Genomic DNA, 20,393 nt, shown 5'->3' with positions numbered 1-20,393 from the left:
CATCTCATTTTTCTCATCCATCATATCATATTAATGTTTAAATTATTACATGCATGAAGAACATGAAAGATTTTTCAGAATTTTCGTAATCTCATGCTTATGGGTTCTAAAGTGGTGTTTTTAATCTCCAAAATCATGTTTATTGTGTGTTTAAGGGGCTGCCATGATTAGCACATGTTTAGGCAACGTTTTTCATGAAGTTCAGAGTCCTAAGAACACACATACACACGCTGCAAGCACGAACCGATTACGTTGGAACCGAATTCGAATGTTTGAATCTTAGGTGATCGGGTTTCATGAAGTACGATGCATGACTTGGCTCGGTTGCATCCAGGGCTGGGCTAGAGTCATGAGGGGTTAGGGGTTGAGTCCTAGCCAGCCTAGGACTCAAGGGTCACGGTTGGGGAGGAGGCCTAGCAAGCTAGGACTCCACCCAAGATCACCCGAGAGTTGCAATAGGATGAGCGCAGGTTTCAGTAGTTTTTGTAAGAGGGAAAGGCTTGGCTTGAGGGCTTGGGCTGGGTTAGGATAGGTCCTTAGGGTCCTATAAGGGAGCTAGAGGGATTGGTTCAGGGACTGGTTGGGTTGGCTAGGTGCAAGCAACAGGAACAAGAGTCCTTGTCAAAGTGGGTTCCCCGGCTGGATTGTGTAGCTGCTGTGGTAGTTTCGGTTTCAGGGGCTGGGGTCGAGTCCTATGGGTTCTAAGGGTCCAGCAAGGTGCCTAGATGGTCTGGTCATGAGTTGATGCAGAGTGGCTCGATGGGGCTCGAGCCAAGCACAGAAAACGTGAGGGAGAAGCTTTTTGGCAGCAAGTTAGGCGTGAGTTGCTGTCAAGGTTCGGGTGAATCGCTGCTGGGTGTTGGAGCTTGGGGTTTGCATGGGCTGGGCATGGTCCAGGGAGGGTTAGGTTCATGAGCGGTCGGTGGTTAAGGGTTGGGAGGAGTCCTAGACTAGTTAGGAACTCTTTTGTTCAAAGCCACAATCACACGTACATATGCATGTAATTGGGTTGAGGGGCAGAAGGTGTTTGAGCGGGCCAGGGCCAGAGTTTTAGGGCTGGGCTTGCACAATAGGGTCCCTAGATGGGTTGGCTAGGTTTTGGCTCGAGGCGGCTCGGGCGTGGCTCGAGTAAATTAGGAGATGGCTCGGTACGTTCGTCGAAGGGTCAAAAACGAAAATTAAAGAAGGAAAAATTGATCCAAGGGTCCACGGGGGTGGCTCATGACTTGGAAGGGTAGAATAAATCTTAAAAATGCTATGTTTAAAATTTGGGATCAAAATAATGAGTTTTGGATTTATTCGGGATTTAATCGTCGCACGAAACGCTAATTAACGAGTTAATTGAAACGCCTAATTTTAACCTTTATAAAATTATGGAAAATTAGGTTTAAACTTAAATAATTATTAGAAGTCTAAGTTTTTAATTTGGGAATTTTATATTAAGGTTTGGTTTAATTCGGGATTAAAACGCAGTAATACGTCTTATTTAAAGATTAATTTAAAAGTCCTCGATTTAAGCTAAATAAAAATATGAGAAAATTAATTTAAGCTTAAATAGTTATTTGGGACATGTTAGAGTCAAGAAATCAAGAAAAAAGTCAAAAACGTAAAATGTCACGTACAGGGGTAAAACGGTCTTTTTACACCTAGAACTTAGTAAAGGTCATGGCAGTGCCCTAAATGCTGTTTTTATGATATTATGATTATTTTTAAATGTTTATGAAATGTTCATGATTAATTTATGATTTTTAAATGTCTAAAGGATTTTTATGATTAAAGGAAAACATTTAAAATACATGTTGCTTGCTTGGTTTCAAAAATGGAAAAGGTAAATATTATTCATGATTTTTCTAAGTGATGTGAATGAAAAATGTTGAAGGATGAGAAGTGATTGTGACTAATTCGTTAATGGTGGCGACGTCGTGAGGGTTATGGTCCCAGTGGGAGCCCGACGACCGTGTTTCCATCATTACGAATATGTGGTAACGGTTTTGTGGTAACGGAAGAATGGGAATATCGTGAGGGGAAAAGGCACCAGAGGGAGCCCATTTATGGGAAAAGGCCCCAGAGGGAGCCCGACGATCGTATTTCTATTCGATTATGATAGGCCAGGGCCCAGTTGACCGGTGAGAGTGTTGCTAGTGTCCCCCGCCGCCCAGTACTGTGGTTACATGTAGATGGATCCATCGACCCTCATGATCATGATCAGGAAAGTCACAATTAACGATCTGAATTCAACAAAAGAAAAGGAAAAGGAAAAGAAAAAATATGTATGATCATGAAAAAGTTTTATGTCATGTCATGTTGAGGAAAAGGAACAAGTTAAGGTTTATGTTATGCATATCATGAAAACGTTTTAGTTAAAGTTTATGCATCAAGAAAATGTTCATGTTCAAAGTTTATGCATTTTCATGAAAACGATATTTTAAGTACAAGTATTTTTCACTGTTGCATTTGGTTTTATATGTATTATTTGTTATAAAGATTATGGTGTGTTGAGTCTTTAGACTCACTAGGTGTGATGGATGCAGGTTATCATGATAATGCTAATGGAGGTCTTGATGGTTGATTCGACTGGACTGAAGGTGCATATGACCCGAGGACCGACGCTAGTTTCCGCATATATGTTATGATTTATGTTAAAAGATTTTATGACTTTTATCATGATTATGAGTTGTTTTTGAGAGGTTATAGTATGGGCTATACTTTTCAAATGTTATTTTCAGATTTAGAAAAATGTTAGTTGGTTGTTTATTTTCAAATGATGTCAAAAATATTTTATGAAATTTTATGGTTCGGCCGAATGCTATGTGAGGTTTTAAAAAAAAAATCTAGTACTCTTAAGCGATAAAAAGGGCAGACGTTTCAATTATCTACAAAATTTAATATTTAATAAACTCAACTTTTGAGCTTAATAAATTAAATCCATCATAAATTCAACATTTGAATTTAACATTTAAATTATAAATTCAACTCTTTGAATTTATTACCTCCAAAATTTAATATTTAATAAACTCAACATTTGAGTTTAATAAATTAAATTCTTAAATTTTATAAATTCAACTCCTTGAATTTATTCTCTCCAAATTTCATAAATTCACCATCTTGAATTTACTATCTCATAATTTAATTATCATAAATTCAACTCCTTGAATTTACTATATCATAATATAAATTCAACTCGTTGAATTTATTCTCTCAACGGGAACAAACGATCCAGTGCTTGTGTGACCCTCAATGGTTCAGGGATACAGCTAGTCGTGGGTTCACAACTCCTTGTAATTCAGAATAACATTTATTCTTATTCGGGCTTACCATAGTTAGCCCCCTTCTTTTCATCAACACCTTGATCAAAAATGTCAGAACTCATTTCTGATTGCACCCTTCGGATCATGGTAAGAGCGTCTAGTAGCATCGTCCCATGATCCCCTAGGTATCACTGATAGTGCCTACAAGAACCAATTGATTATGATTAACGTACAGTACGGTCTTTTCATCTCATATATCCCGATCGAATCTGCAACCATTGGTTCATCGAGGGTGGCATATTAATTCGATAACTATGTGATAACTATAATAGTGGCATCGCGTGTACTATTGGAGAACTCTTTCTCTAACGTACATCTCATACTCTGGCCAGAGATTCCATGCACTATTATTACATCAGACCACATAGGATATTCACACCGGTAGGTGAGCGGTGAATCCCCGACTACAATGCACTGGCTCCTATATGTGTCGCAACTATACCCAACCTCGCCACCTGATGACTCTCCTGGAGCCGGTAAATGAGTCAAAGCATAACCCTAGCATATAGAGCCTCAGTGTTGTCCCGGGTCGTAAGGACTAATGATGTACAATCATAACCAAGGACTTATCCTCTAGATGAATGATAACCACTTGGAAAGTCCGAGGGAGGGTTGTTCGGTATAATCATCATATGACTACCCATCTGCATGTTTGGACATCTATATGCCCTTACCAAGAAACGCGGTACATAACATCACAGATGCTAGTCTCGAGCTCAAGCGACCTTTATCCCTGTTTTAGGCGGCTGAATCGACTAAGAACGAATTTAGAATATGCAGTGTTTACAAATGAGTTTCAACATCGAATTACGATTCATTTGTATTAAAGCATAATCAAGGACTTTATCTATGCTGTTTGCATGGGTATACAGATAAAGTATAACGAAACCATTAAAAAGTAAATTATATTAAAATAAAGATTGTTTATTACACTTGAGTCAATAAATTCCCCAGCCAACAGTTGTCTTACAGAGCATCTACTCTAACAATCTCCCACTTGCCCTAGAGCCAATTACCCATAAACTTTAATCCCATTGCTTCGCGATGCTTTTTAAACAATGGTCCTCACAAGGGCTTTGTAAGTGGATTAGCAACATTATCTGCAGAGGAGACTCTTTCGACTGATATGTCTCCTCTTCCCACAATCTCCCGTATGATGTGGAACTTCCTCAGTACATGTTTGGATCGCTGATGAGAGCTTGGTTCCTTTGCTTGCGCAATAGCACCAGTGTTGTCGCAGTACAACGGGACTGGATCAACTCCATTATGAATAACGCCCAACTTTTGGACAAAATTCCTCATCCAAACTGTCTATTTGGCTGCAACAGATGCAGCGATGTACTCAGCTGCAATGGTGGAATCCGCAATGGTGTCTTGCTTGGAACTTTTCCAAGAGACAGCCGCACCATTTAGCATGAATACAAAACCAGAGGTCGATTTCGAATCATTAACGTCACATTGGAAGCTAGAATCAGTGTAGCCTTCTAATTTCAATTCTCCACCCCCATAGACCATGAACGAATTCTTAGTCCTTCTCAAGTACTTAAGAATATCTTTCACGGCCTTCCAATGCATTGGACCAGGGTTCTCCTGATATCTGCTTGTAACACTCAGGGCGTAAGCAACATCGGGACGTGTTGATATCATACCATACATGGTACTACCAATGGCTGATGCATATGGAATACGTGTCATCATCTCTATCTCTTCATCAGTTTTGGGACACATAGCTTTAGATAGAGTAATACCATGATACATTGGTAAGTATCTTCTCTTGGACTCTTCCATAGAGAATCGCTTCAGAATGGTATCGTTATACGTGGCTTGGGTGAGTCCTAGCATCCTCTTCGATCTATCTCTATAGATTTGTATTCCCAATACAAAGGATGCTTCACCCATGTCTTTCATGGAGAATTTACTTGCTAATCATACTTTAGTTGATTGCAGTAATCCTACATCATTCCCAATGAGTAGGATGTCATCAACATAAAGTATAAGGAATGTCACTGCACTCCCACTAACTTTCTTGTACACACATGGTTCCTCGGGATTCTTAGTAAAACCAAACTCTTTGATTGTGCTATTAAATCTGAGGTTCCAACTCCTTGACGCATGCTTGAGACCATAAATAGATCTCTGAAGTTTGCATACCTTATGCTCACTACCTACTGATGTGTATCCCTCAGGTTGAGACTTGTAAATTTCTCCTTTGATGTCTCCATTGAGGAATGCGGTCTTTACATCCATTTGTCATATCTCATAGTCATACCATGCTGCTATGGCTAGTAGTATTCTAATGGACTTAAACATAGCTACTAGTGAAAAAATTTCCTCATAGTCAACTTCTTGCCTTTGAGTATAACCTTTTGCAACCAGTCTGATTTGAAGGTCACTACGTTCCTATCCGTCCCAAGCTTTCTTTTGTAGATCCATTTGCATCTTATGGGAACGATTCCCTCAGGTGGATCCACTAATGTCCAGACTCGGTTTGAATACATAGAATCCATTTCTGAATGCATGGCTTCAAGCCATTTGGTTGAATCAGTATCAGGTATTGCTTCTTTGAAATTCATTGGATCACATCCAACACAAGGCTCATCATGGCCTTGTTCATGTAGAAGTGTATATCTTGCAGGTCGTCTAATAACCCTATCAGACCTTCTAGGAGCTTGTACTTCAACTACTGGTTGTTGGGGATTAGGTTCAACTACTATAGTTGAGGGAGTATCTTAAATTTCTTCAAGTTCTATCATCTTGCATTTTCTATCTAATAGAAACTCCTTTTCCAAAAAGGTGGCATTTCTTGAAACAAACACTTTTGCTTCATTAGGATGATAGAAATAATATTCGACAGAATTCTTTGTATATCCTACAAAGTAGCACAAAGTGTATCTACGTACTATCCAATTTGTCTCCCACTGTCTGATTCACGTAAGTAGGACATCCCCATATTCTAATGTAAGAATATTTGGGAGTTTTTCCCATTCATATCTCATATGGTGTTTCATTCACTGCTTTAGTATGGACATTATTCAACAACATTGCCACATTTTCAAGCGCAAAGCCCCAAAACGATGTAGGCAATTCAGTGAATCCCATCATGGATCGAACCATGTCCATCAAGGTTCGATTACGACGTTCAGAAACACCATTCAATTGTGGTGTTGCTGGTGGAGTCCATTGTGAGAGAATCTCATTCTCTTTTAATTAAACCAAAAAATCACCACTCAAGTATTTTTCCCCTCGATCAGATCGAAGTGTCTTAATACTCATTTCTAGCTGATTTTCTACTTCAGATGTGAATTCTTTGAAATTTTCAAATGTTTCATATTTGTGTTTCAATAAACATACCCATAGCTCGAATGGTCATCAGTAAAAGTAATGAAGTAGAATTGCCCAAATATTGTGCTAACATTTAGCGGGCCACAAAAGTCTGTATGGATCAAATACAGTAGACTATGCGCACGTTCCACATTTCCATCGAATGGAGTCTTGGTCATTTTTTCCTTTTAGACAGGACTCACAAGTTGGTAGAGAATTTATGTATGACAGGTCAAACATGCCTTCTCCCACTAGCTTGTGCATCCTTCTTTGGGAAATACGACCTAGTCTAGCGTGCCATATTTGTTTGAGATTTGGATCATCTAACTTTCTTTTGTTTGTTATTGAAATCCTGTTTACTTTGACATTCACTTATCATTTTCAGAACATTTCTGACGTATATAATTTCTTATGTCTAGACTTCTTGCAGTGAAATAAATATGTTCTAACTTATCGAGCTTTGTAGGCCCTTTAAGTGTCCTTCGGATTTGCCTCTTATTAAGTTTGTTTTTCTTTTGAGGGACAGAACATTTCTTTCCCCTACTTTGTGGGCCATTTTTCTTCTGACGAGAGACCCATTAGAAAAAAAATATTTTTCTCTTTTATGGTGATCTCATAAATCATAAGCGTATTGACTAGCTCTTCAAGGCTATCATCTATCTTATTCAAATTGAAGTTCACCATAACCCAGTCAAATGAGGAAGAGAGAGACAACAAATTGATGTTATCTAGTAACTCGTTAGGAATCACATATTCCAGGCCCACCACATTCTCAATAAGCTCAGTCATATGTACACCACGCTCATGGGCCAAAGCACCATCTTGCAAACGTGTAGTCATGTGCTCCTTGAAAGTGGTGTGCATCATTGTATGAGTTTCATGCACCATGCAACTCTTGCAAGTGCATTCGAATGTCAGCAGCATTCAACATTTCCTCAAAACTGTCCCTACAGTTCATTTGACATAAAGCGAGCATGTTACACTTTAGCTTGCATACTATGGTCCTACCATCTTGCCTGCTTTGTCAGTTCAACAGGACTGACAATAATGTGTATGCATTTTCTCCAAATTCAGAACAATTCTCAACCAGTCTTGAAAGTTTGGTTCGGTTAGCTTGTTAACAACAAAAATATATTGCGTGACGAAATCGAAAATATACTGATATGGAAACAGAATAATTGTTGCTGATTATTTTAAAATAATTTTAAAGTATAAAATATGGATTTTTATTTTATAAATTTCCTCCCACTATTTTGATATTTCCACCACCCTCTGATGAAAAAGAGAAATCGTATTTCCTTAGTGGGCACGTAGAGTCCAATTAGCCAATTATAATCCCGAATAATATTAGCCAAATATAATTTCTAAAAGGTAGAATCCAATTGCATCCATATGCAACCTCCGCGTGTTTTGCCTCACGTTTAATAAGAACCCAATAATATGACGCCGTTTATTTTCGCGTGTCAAACCGACCCATCAATATTGAATTGTAGTAGACGTGTAGAGACCTCTAAATTCGTACTTGAAAATTTGCGGAAAAATTTAAAAATTTTCTTTTTCATTAATTAAATTGCCTCATTCATAAATAAACTGATAAAATAAAGTTTGATGTTCAAAAATAGCAGCGGACGTAAATAATGTTTCAAAATGACAGCTTAAAGTAATTCATTCTAATAAAATGAGTTTTCGCAAAAATAATAAATAAACTGATAAATGAGGTCCTCGGGTCCCACTACTGCCGACTCGAGCTGGCTCACTGGTCCCCGCCCTCGGTTCCGACATCATCAGTGCCTACAACAATCAAGTCTAGTGAGTCTAAAGACTCAGCATGCATATATCGTAAATAACAAATATATAGATAATAATAAAATTGCATGCAAAGTGAAAATATCATGTCATGAGGAATTATAGTACTTGCAGAACTGAACTGTAAATATCTTATCATGGATAATTATAAATACGTGCATAACTGAACTGAAAATCATAAGTGAACTGTTTGCTCAATAGAGCTCTGTAATAAAATAGCCTGGATGATAATTTTGTTGATATTATGTTCTACGCAAGTGGCCCCATGAACTGCACTGAACTGAACTGACCGGTAACTGACGACCGGGATCGGTAACTGACGACCGGCTGAAATACTAATCGTCTGATCAGACTAATTCCACAGTATACTGGGTGGTACAAAACTGAACTAACCGGTAACTGGCGACCGGGTGAAGTAACAATCCCACAATAGTACAATGGCCACAAGCAATATCACATAAATCTCAAAATGAATAATTTTTATTTTTATGCACGTAATATAATTAAATAACGTAATTAAATGTCCTGTATTAATTTTACCAAATGGGTTGGATCGTTTCGAGGCTCGATGCGAATTAAATTTAACAAATAACGTATGCAATTGATTTTTCTTGACCAAACTTTGTAATTGAATCCAAAAAAACGAGACAATTACGCCCACTGACTTAGTATTTAATTATGACTCCGAGCCAACCCGAACCAACACCGAACCAACACCGAACCAACGTTTAGTCATGATTAAAATACTCTGAAAAATGATGAAATAATGCTCCTAAATTTACAGTACTCGAAATTTAGTGAATAGAGGCCAAAAACGTGAAACGCTCTTTCGAGAGTCATTTTGGCACAATGCACCGTAAATTCTCGTACTACCTCTAAAATGATCTGAATCACAAACGGCCAAAAAAATGACCTTTCTAACTTGATGAGGCACTGTACAGTCCAAGGCCATAGGCTAAAAGCCAGCCAAGAACTCGAACGAGCCACTGAACCGCCGCAGCAAGTTGCTGTCATAAAAATACAGCAGCTGTGCTTTGGTTTCCTTGCGTCGTTTGCGAGGCTAATGGCCATTGGAGCTTGAACCACCGACCAGAATCTCTTACCAACATCCTAGGGAATGATTTGAACCATGGCTAAGTGCCCTAGGCCAGCCACAATTCGCATCACACCAGAAACCAATCATGCGTCCCAATCGAGCACTAATTCTGCGCGTGGGGTGTTGCAATTGTTCTTGCTGTCATGGACCCTTCCAGTGGCCATTTGATTGACCATGGCATGATCTAGACATCAAGAGGTATGGTATGAACCATGGTTAAGGGCTAAAAAGCCAACCAAGATCCACACCACACCATATTCCTGAAAGTACACATGCAGGAGAAATGAAGGGGCCGAAGGGGAAGGGGTTGTTCTTGTTCTTTTGATTTAAAACCGATTCCACCATGGACCAAGCCTCAAAGGGGCAACTTGGTCACGTCTTAGACATGATAGAGATGTGTTCTAACCATGGCTATAGGCCCCTAGGGCAGCCAAGATCAAGAACTCTCCCTTGACAGCAAGTAACAAAAATTTCGATGAACCATATGGCATCATGAGTGAGTTGCTGTCCAACTGAATTTCCAGCGTGTGTGGGGCTGGAACCAACGTTCTTTCATGACCCTAACATGTCCTAGTGCATGTATATATGCAGCCTCAAGCCCCTGGAATGAGCCAACCTCCTGAAACCACAAAAGCAATACCAACCGTGAAGCATGAAGGAAGTAGAAAATCTGTGCAGAATTTATGTTGTGTAGTTGCTGCAATATTTCGGTTTTGCTCTTAAAAATCATGAACAAATATGGTTTAAAAACATGTATATGACTTGATTGAAAAGCAAGGAAAGATATAAACATGCCTTGGATTTTTGTTTTGAAAGAAAACAAACGATTACAACGACGCGCCGCGGAGGAGACGAAGTGCTTTGCTTCTTGTTTTTCTCTCTTGTTTTCTCTCAAGCCTCACATGATTTTCTCTTGAAGTTTAAGCTCTGAAGTTTCGAAAATGGAGAGAAGAAAATTTCTAGGAAGTGAAGGAAAGGTTGCAAGATAAAAGAGAGGAATGAATCTTTCTATCTTTCTAGTTTGTGAGATAAGGAATGATTTGATTATCAAGAGATTTTGAGGGATATTTTCTAGGGTGAGGGCCGATTTTATCATTCAAAAACAAGGGATAAAATTGCTTATTTGTTTAATTATTGGTGATTAAAAAGGTGAGGAATTATCTCCAAGAAAAGATTAAGGAATGCTATCAAATAGTGGTGAGTTGTCAAATATTTTAAATCTTTTAAGGGTGATAGCCGAAAATCTCTAGATAAAATGGATAGGGAAATTGCTTAATTAATAATTATTGAGGATTTAAAGTTGAAGGAATTATTCTACCACGAAGGGGATAAGGAAAGACATCAAAGGAAATGAGTTGACAATTTAATTAACTCCTTAAAAGGTGATGGCCGAAAATTACAATAAAAATGGAGGGAAAAATATTTCTTAAATCTTGTATTTTAATTCTTTAGAGTTTTATCTACTCATTATATTTTTTTGTGAATTAATAAATTAACTATGGCATAACATTATCTTGCATGCATGGTTAAATCTTTAAATTAAATTGCTAACATGTTAAGTTGAAATTTCTTAATTAATATAAGTCTAGATTACTTATCTCAATTGGTCATCTATTTTAATTTAGGCTTTTAAATTAATTATTGAACCTAAAAGAATTTATTTAGTACTTACCTTCTAATTAATTAATTAAATTCTTAAACTTTCTTTTATATTAAATTAACTTATCATTTAACTTAAGTAAATTCTATGAATGTTTTCTTAATATTAAATTTTATCTCAAAACTCCAACTCCAGTCTGGCCTCACTTATTTAACTGAAAAGCTAATAATTAAACTACTGAATAAAATAATTAAATTTAAAGAAAATAATTTAAATACTCATGCAATAAAATCATTTTAATTTAAATACTAGAATTATGCATGGCTTATACGTAGTCTAATTTATGGGTCCTACAAGACGGTCGCCATGAGTTCCCCAATAATATGAGCCGAAGTCATGGGAGTTCCACTCAATTCACATCATATGTCCGGTGGAAGTCACAGCTTTCCCGCGTCCAGGCCTCCCCAAGAATATGAGCCAGACACTGTCCGCGGGTAGCTATCAACATGCAACCACGGTTGATGGAAGACAAGGAAAAATTAAACTCTTTTAATTTTTACTTTTACGGTTTGATATAAATTTTGAATCATATTCAAAATGAGGGATTTTAATTTTAAAATTGTCTCATCATTTTAATTTTAAAATCGCGTGCCACGAGTTTGTATGCTTGCCGGATTCATGCAACTATATTATCTAATAATATACATACATGCATACTACTATATATCGCATATATATCATAATATGATATTCAACAATAAATAAGGATGATCGATCGCCAACACTATTAGATCCATGTGAGCCAGACATGGATCCAGGTCCAAAACCTAGGTGAATGCAGGGATGCAAATGCAACTATTACAAGAGCTTCCAATATTTTACATGTCTTCATCTTGTGCATCGGGTCCACCATCTTCCAGTCTTGATCTCCCACTATTTCTAATAATTACATTTAAATAGTCATGGCACATAAGGGATACATCTCATGGGGGTGGGAACGGGCCATAAACCAGGCCCACTTTAATAATATCAAATATTAACAAAATGAATAAAGCAGTAAAATATCCTAACATACACCTAACATATTGGTCAAGACTCTCGATCATCCTTCATGCATTTAATATCAAATATTAACATCAATTAATTAAACAAATTTAATTAACTGATAAATCATATATCTAATAATTTTATAACTAACCACCACAATTATTAAAGAATTTAATAAATTAAATAAACACCTTTATTTAACTTCTAATTAAATCAATAATATTTGATTTCTTGTAAAAACTCATTTTTACCATAAATAATTAAAATCATATTCTAATTATTTATTTTACAAAAAAATATTAATTTTTCAAAAATTAATTTTCCAAAAGAAAAATTGAACCAATTTTCAAAAATATCAATTTTTGCCCAAAAATTTTAAAAAATCAGAAAATTGCACCCTAGACCCAAACAATTCAAGCCCAATATCTAGCACGGTTCCCGAGACACTCCCGGGCAGCTGCCCGCGCCGCCCGCCGGCTGCCCGATTGTATCGGGCGCCGGTGGGCGCGCTGTGCGCAGGCAGGCGCAGGCGCGCCGCGCGCGCTGTGCGATGGCGTCCGACGCCGCCCGCGTACGCTGCGCGCTGGGGTGCCAGACGCCGCTTGCGCGCGCTACGCACTGGCGTCCGACGCCGCGCGCGCGCTACCGTGTGCGGCCCTTCGCGCACAGACTGCCCAAAACAGTTCCGGGCAGATTCAATTTTTTTGTTTTTTTGATTTCTGAATAAAAAAATTAATTTTATGGTGCTACAATTTTCTGAAAAATTTTCTTGTATGGTTAGAAACAAATTATTCAATATCAAAACCATACGATTCAGAAAAAAACCTTGGCTCTGATACCACTGTTGGATCTCGGTTTTCTACACGCCCAAACGCAGCGGAAGTTTTAAAATTTTTATTTTATTTTGACAATCAGAATATATTTGTTTTAGGCACTCGTACGGTTTTATAATTAAACATTCATAGGACGTTGGAATTTTATACCTTTGGTGAATTAAATCACTTGGCTCCAACGAATCCGACTTAGGCGGATATAGCTCTTGATGAATCCCTACGAACTTTCTTCGAAAACTCCTTTCTTTATTCTTCTAATGAGGTCCACGAATAGATGATTTGTTTATCTTCTAATTTGCACTAGAAAAATTAGAAGAAATTTTTACGTTGGAGATTGAAAACGAGAGACGGCTCAAACTTCTCCTTCAAAAGGAAGTGGCCAAAATTTTGTGGAGAGAAGGAGAAGGATTTTCGAAAAATTGTGAATGAATTGTGTTTAACCTTAAGCCTATGTACACATATATATAAGCTTAGGGCCCATTAATAAAATTAAATACTTAATGGGTTTAATCAATTAATTATTCTAGTCCAACTATTTTAATTAATTAATTAATCTTTTAAAGTCCAATTAAAAACCTTAATATGTATGTTGATCTTGTACTCCTACAAGTCCATTATACATATATCCATTACTTTTAATTTAAATCCCTTATAAATTCAACATTTGAATTTAATATTTAAATTATAAATTCAACTATTTGAATTTATTACCTCCAAAATTTAATATTTAATAAACTCAACTTTTGAGCTTAATAAATTAAATCCATCATAAATTCAACATTTGAATTTAACATTTAATATATAAATTCAACTCTTTGAATTTATTACCTTCAAAATTTAATATTTAATAAACTCAACATTTGAGTTTAATAAATTAAATTCTCAAATTTTATAAATTCAACTCCTTGAATTTATTCTCTCCAAATTTCATAAATTCAACTTCTTGAATTTACTATCTCATAATTTAATTATCATAAATTCAACTCCTTGAATTTACTATATCATAATATAAATTCAACTCCTTGAATTTATTCTCTCAACGGGAACAAACGATCCAGTGCTTGTGTGACCCTCAATGGTTCAGGGATACAGCTAGTCGTGGGTTCACAACTCTTTGTGATTCAGAATAACATTTATTCTTATTCGGGCTTACCTTAGTTAGCCCCATTCTTTTCATCAACACCTTGATCAAGAATGTCAGAACTCATTTCTGATTGCACCCATCGGATCATGGTAAGAGCGTCTAGTAGCATCGCCCCATGATCCCCTAGGTATCACTTATAGTGCCTACAACAACAAGTCGATTATGATTAACGTACAGTACGGTCCTTTCATCTCATATATCGCGATCGAATCTACAACCAATGATTCATCGAGGGTTGCATATTAATTCGATAACTATGTGATAACTATAATAGTGGCATCGCGTGTACTATTGGAGAACTCTTTCTCTAACGTACATCTCATACTCTGGCCAGAGATTCCATGCACTATTATTGCATCAGACCACATAGGATATCCACACCCGTAGGTGAGCGGTGAATTCCCGAATACAATGCACTGGCTCCTATATGTGTCGCAATTATACCCAACCTCGCCACCTGATGACTCTCCTGGAGCCGGTAAATGAGTCAAAGCATAACCCTAGCATATAGAGCCTCAGTGTTGTCCCGGGTCGTAAGGACTAATGATGTACAATCATAACCACGGACTTATCCTCTAGATGAATGATAACCACTTGGAAAGTCCGAGGGAGGGTTGTTCGGTATAATCATCATATGACTACCCATCTGCATGTTTGGACATCTCTATGCCCTTACCAAGAAACGCGGTACATAACATCACAGATGCAAGTCTCGAGCTCAAACGACCTTTATCCCTGTTTTAGGCGGCTGAATCGACTAGGAACGAATTTAGAATATGCAGTGTTTACAAATGAGTTTCAACATCGAATTACGATTCATTTGTATTAAAGCATAATCAAGGACTCTATCTATGCTGCTTGCATGGGTATACAGATAAAGTATAACGAAACTATTAAAAAGTAAATTATATTAAAATAAATATTATTTATTACACTTGAGTCAATAAATTCCCCAGCCAACAGTTGACTTACAGGGCATCTACTCTAACATTCAAGAGTCATAAAACGTTGGTATTATTGAAAGAATCATATGAAACGTAACAAGGTTTTAATGTAATGTGCTAGGATTTTTGTTTCATGTAGCGACTTATTGGACCTTGAAACCATTTTACTTAATTATTATGAACCCTGATTTCATTTTTATAATTATCAACAAATTTTGATAATATCTTGTTAGATACGGATTAGTTTTTGAAAGTAAGAACCCCCTACAGTGCTTGTACACAGTAAGAAATCAATCCGTTGCCATGATATGTTTCTTAATGAGTTAGATAATTGAATTGTTGCGTTCATTACTTGTGATCTTGTATTTGGTTTTCTATATGCATCTAAAATGGGTGCACAGAAAGGGTTCTTGTTGCTTAGCCATATTGTTCGGTAGGACTTTCATATTGATGCAATGAGCGTATAACAAGTATTGATGCAATTAGGGTATGACAAGTATTCTTAAATTGTTTTGCTCACGCTACTGGCTAACTTCTACCTGTCTACAGTTCTTAACCATGTCTTACTAATCTATCTCACTCTGCTTTCTACCGACGTCGCTTACTATTCTAATTACCTTTCAGGTTACACCAAATGCTAATTTCCAGAATGATCTTGGTCTAGATAGTTTAGAAACTGTGGAAATTGTGATGGCTCTTGAGGAAGAGTTTGGGTTTGAGATTCCCGACAACGAAGCAGACAAAATAAGCTGCTTCAATCTTGCTGTTGACTTTATTGCATCTCACCCTCAGGCGAAGTAATTAAACAGGTGGAGGCGCAGGGCGGGGTCTTATTTTCTCAGCGAATTCTCGGGCCAGTTTTTTGAAGTCGAACATCTCTCTTTCCTTTTCAAGAAAACCAAATATTTGTAAGTTGAACCAAGTGTATTTTTCGTTTCCTGAGCTTCTTTAATCTTTTGCATAATTCCTTGTATTGGAAACTACTGGTCATGAAGTCTAATTCTTGATTGGTTAAATCCATTTTTTTTTTCGCGTTTTTTGTGTACATCCGAGGTTTAATTTTCACATTAACATTATATTAGGGCCATAATTGTTTTGGTTTATGATACTGATTACTGGCTGAGCTGTAATTACTAGTTATTACATTTGATGTATCTTTAAACTTGGCTTATCTATTGAACTCATGAAGAAAGTATAAATCATTCTTCATAATCAGGACCGCGCAAAGGGTAAATTGCCTTTAAATCTTTAAACTCAAAAGTAAACTTGGGTTCGATGTCAATTTTTTTTCTGGAAAAACGTTTTTGCACTCTCTGATCCATTTTATAAATATGTTTTTTCACGGATAAAAATAGGTACAAAACATTGAAAGTGTGGTATTAATATATGATATTTGATTACTAATTGTTTTATATATAATACAAAAATAAGATTTTGAATATAAAATTAAAATTTTATTAATACAAACTTTTGCCATACATGTTTGGATCAAACTGTTAGAGTAGATGTCCTGCAAGCCAACTGTTGGCTATGGATTTTATTGACTCAGTTGTAATAAACAATCTTTATTTTAATATAATTCATTATTTCATGGTTTGTTATTTCTTTATCTGTATACTCATGTGAACAACATAGATAAACACCTTGATTGTATTTTAATACAAATGAATCGTAATTCGATGTTGAAACATATTTGTAAACACTGTATGATCTAAATTCGTTCTTAGTCGATTCAGCCGCCTAAAATATGGATAAAGGTCCCTCGAGCTCGAGACTAGCATCTGTGATGTTGTGTACCACGTTTCTTGATAATGCCATAGATATATCCAAACATGCAGATGGGTAGTCATATGCTGATTATCTTGAACAACCCTTCCTCGGACTTTCCGAGTGGTTATCATTCATCGAGAAGATAAGTTCGTAGTTATGATTGTACACCATTAGTCCTTACTACCTGGGACAACATTGAGACTCTATATGCTAAGGCTGTACGTGCTTTGACTTGTTTACCTACTTCAGGAGAGTCATCAGATGACGAGGTTGGGTACAGTTGTGACACATATAGGTGCCAGTGCATTGTAGTTGGGGATTCACCGCTCACCTATGGGTATGGATATCCTATGTGATCTGATGAAATAGTAGTGCATAGAATCTCTGGCCAGAGTATGAGATGTACGTTGGAGAAGGAGTTCTCCAATAGTACATGCGATGCAACTATTATATGTGTCACATAGTTATCGAATTAATATGCAACCCTAGATGAACCAATGGTCGCAGATTCGATCGGGATATATGAAATGAAGGGACCGTACTGTACGTTAATTATAACCGATTGGTTCTTGTAGGTACTATCAGTGATATCTAGGGAATCATGGGGCGATGCTACTAGACTCTCTTACCATGATTCGATGGGTTTAATCAGAAATATGATTTCTGATATTCTCATGATCAATTGTTGATACATAGAATGGGGCAAATTAGGGTAAGCCCGAATAAAGGATTATGTCCTGAATCACAAAGAGTTGTGAACCCACGGCAAGCTGTATCCCTGAACCATTGAGGGTCACACAAGTTGTAGAACCCGATAAATCAGATCACGTATAGTCATGCATAATTACTATTATTTAAATTAAAAATAATTTTTTTTATTTTATATATTTATGGAGTGTTTAATTCATTTTGATATTTGTTAAGTCTTGATCATTTATTTTAAAACGCAGAGGTTTAGTTTTATCTTTTTGGTTAAATACGCGAGGCCGGACTGAAGTTGGAGAATTGAGATAAAATTAATAATAAGAAAACATTTCTAAATTTAATTTAAACTAAGGGATAATTTATTTTAAAGGTAGATAATGTTTAAAATTTATTAAGTTAATTGGAGTTAAGTTCCTAAATAAGTTCTTCTATGTCCAATGTTTAGTAAAAAGCCTAAATTAAAATGTGTAACCAATTGGGATAAAATTAATCTAGGCCTAAGATATTCAAGAAATTTAAAACCTAACATTTTAATAATAAATTGTTAGACCAAGCCAAGCCGTGCAAGAAATTGTTACCCTAATTCAATTTGTTAATTTACTAAAATACATATTGGGTGTTTAAAACTTTAAGAATTTAACATGCAAGATTTAAACAATATTTTTACCTTGCTTTTGTTAGAAAATCTCGGCCATCACACCCCCTAATTCCCCTCAATCCAACCATATAACACATCATTTCCATATCTCTCAAGCATCAAGGATAGAAAGATTGGATTTGCCATTCAAACTCCCCATTTAATTGGCAACCTTCACCTTCATTACCTAGCCTTTTTCTCCCACCCATACCTTCGAAATTTCAGTGGAATCAGCAGAGAAAAATCGTGAGTTAGCAGCAAGAAAACAAGAGAGAAAAATACAACTCCGTCTCCGCCGTGCCGTGTTCATCGTATTACTTTGTTTTGTTCAAAAACAAATCTTCCAGGCATGTATATATTGTTCATTTACTCTTCAATCAAGTCCTATAGAGATTTTAAACCATTATATGTTCATGATTTAAGGAGCAAAACCGAAAATGACAGCAACTTGCAAAGAAATGCTGTGTAGTTCCTCTCGGCCATGGCTTTGTACCTCACGGTTGGATTGTTTTTGTTGGTTACAGGAAGTGGTTCGGTTCCAGGCACTCAAGGCTGCATATAGGCATGATTTAGAGTGTGTTAGGGTGTTATTGGTTCATTTATTCGAGCCCATACACTCAAGATACAGATTTGACAGCAACAAATTCTCGGTTGTAGCAGATTGAGCCGAGGGGTTGTTACTTTGTTGGTTAAGGTGAGTATTCGGACCATGGCTGTCCTAGGGACTGTAGCCATGGTTAGAACCCTCCCTTAGCATGTCTAGGACGTGACCAAGATGGCCTTTCAGGACGTGACCACGATGGCCTTTCAAGAATTGGTTCACGGATACATCAAAATTTTAAAACAACAACACAAGTGCTCTTCGATTTTTCCATTTCATGTGTGATTGAAGCTTCGGCTTTTGGAGTTTGGGTGGATCTTGGTTGGCTTTTAGCCCTTAGCCATGGTTCACACAATACCTCATCCTGTCTAGATCGAGCCATGGTCAATCATATGGCCACTGGAACGACACAAGATAGTAAAACGATTCAACACACCACACTATGCAGAAATTGATGCTCTCGGTTGGAGCTTTGAGCTATCATAGGTTTTTGCTTGGATTGTGGTTGGCCTAATGCCCTTAGCCATGGTTCAAGCCACCCCTTAGAATGTTAGTAAGAGACTTTGATCGGTGGTTCAAGCCCCAATGACCATTAGTTCTTAAACCACTCAATACACGCACAACTGCCATTGCTTTTGACAGCATAATTGTCTCGGTTCAGGGGCCTTGTTCGAGTTCTTCGTTGGCGTTTAGCCTATGGCCTTAGACTGGAAAATACCTCAATGAGTTAAAAAGGTTCTGTTTTTGGCCGTTTTTGATTTGGTTAAGTGTAGAGGTCGTACGAGAATTTACGGTGCAATGTGCCAAAGTGACTCTCGAAAGAGCGTTTCAGGATTTTGGCCTCTATTCACTAATTTTCGTGGATTACAATTCTTAGGGTTATTATTTCATCATGTTAGGTGTATTTTAATCATGACTAAATGATGGTTTAATGTTAGTTCGGGTTGATACGAAGTCATGGTTTGAAATTATTTTGTTGGTCGCGTTTGTCTCGTTTTTGGTTCGGATATGAAGTTCTTGCCAAGTTGAGATTATTTGCATGTTTTCTCATGTTATAATTAGGTCGCAGCAAGCCTGGAAACGATGAAACTCATCCAGTAAAATAGAGTTATAATTATATTACGTGCATAAAATATAAAATGTTTATTTTTGAGATATATGCGATATGTCTTGTGGCCACCTCACGCTTATGGGATCTCTCCACCCAGTGACTTACGACCGGCTTATGTTTATGTATGTGTACGGACATCCAGTTCAAGGGCTGTGGTGATCTATACCGCCCAGTATACTGTGGTTTAGTCTGATCAGACGTTCATGTTATGTTACGGCCCACTTGCGTTGAAACATTATCTCTACTAGAAAAATCTCGATATGATATTTTTATGACAGGGTTCTATCGAGCAAATATTTTACGTACGATTTTCAGATATGCACGTATTTATAATTACTCATGACATGTTTTCACCTTACGCTTTACGATACGATATTTTTACGTTGCATGCGATTTTATGATATATTTACTTGCTATTCACAATATATGCATGTTGAGTCTTTAGAATCACTACACTTGATTGTTGCAGG

General features: G+C 36.9%; 1 protein-coding gene across 1 annotated transcript in view; it reads left to right on the top strand.

Annotated features, from left to right (window-relative positions):
- LOC140977624 (acyl carrier protein 2, mitochondrial-like) overlaps positions 1–15,900 on the top strand; it is a 29,567-nt gene extending 13,667 nt beyond the window's left edge. The window contains exon 2 of the mRNA XM_073442372.1: positions 15,724–15,900. Coding sequence (XP_073298473.1) covers positions 15,724–15,900 — 177 coding nt within the window. The remainder of the gene's footprint in view (positions 1–15,723) is intronic.
- Positions 15,901–20,393: the final 4,493 nt, after the last annotated feature.

The sequence above is a fragment of the Primulina huaijiensis genome, chromosome 5, assembly GCF_012295235.1.
Source record: "Primulina huaijiensis isolate GDHJ02 chromosome 5, ASM1229523v2, whole genome shotgun sequence".
Lineage (NCBI taxonomy): Eukaryota > Viridiplantae > Streptophyta > Magnoliopsida > Lamiales > Gesneriaceae > Primulina > Primulina huaijiensis.
The sequence above is the reverse complement of the archived record's forward strand: the minus strand, read 5'-3'. Positions and strand labels throughout refer to the sequence as shown.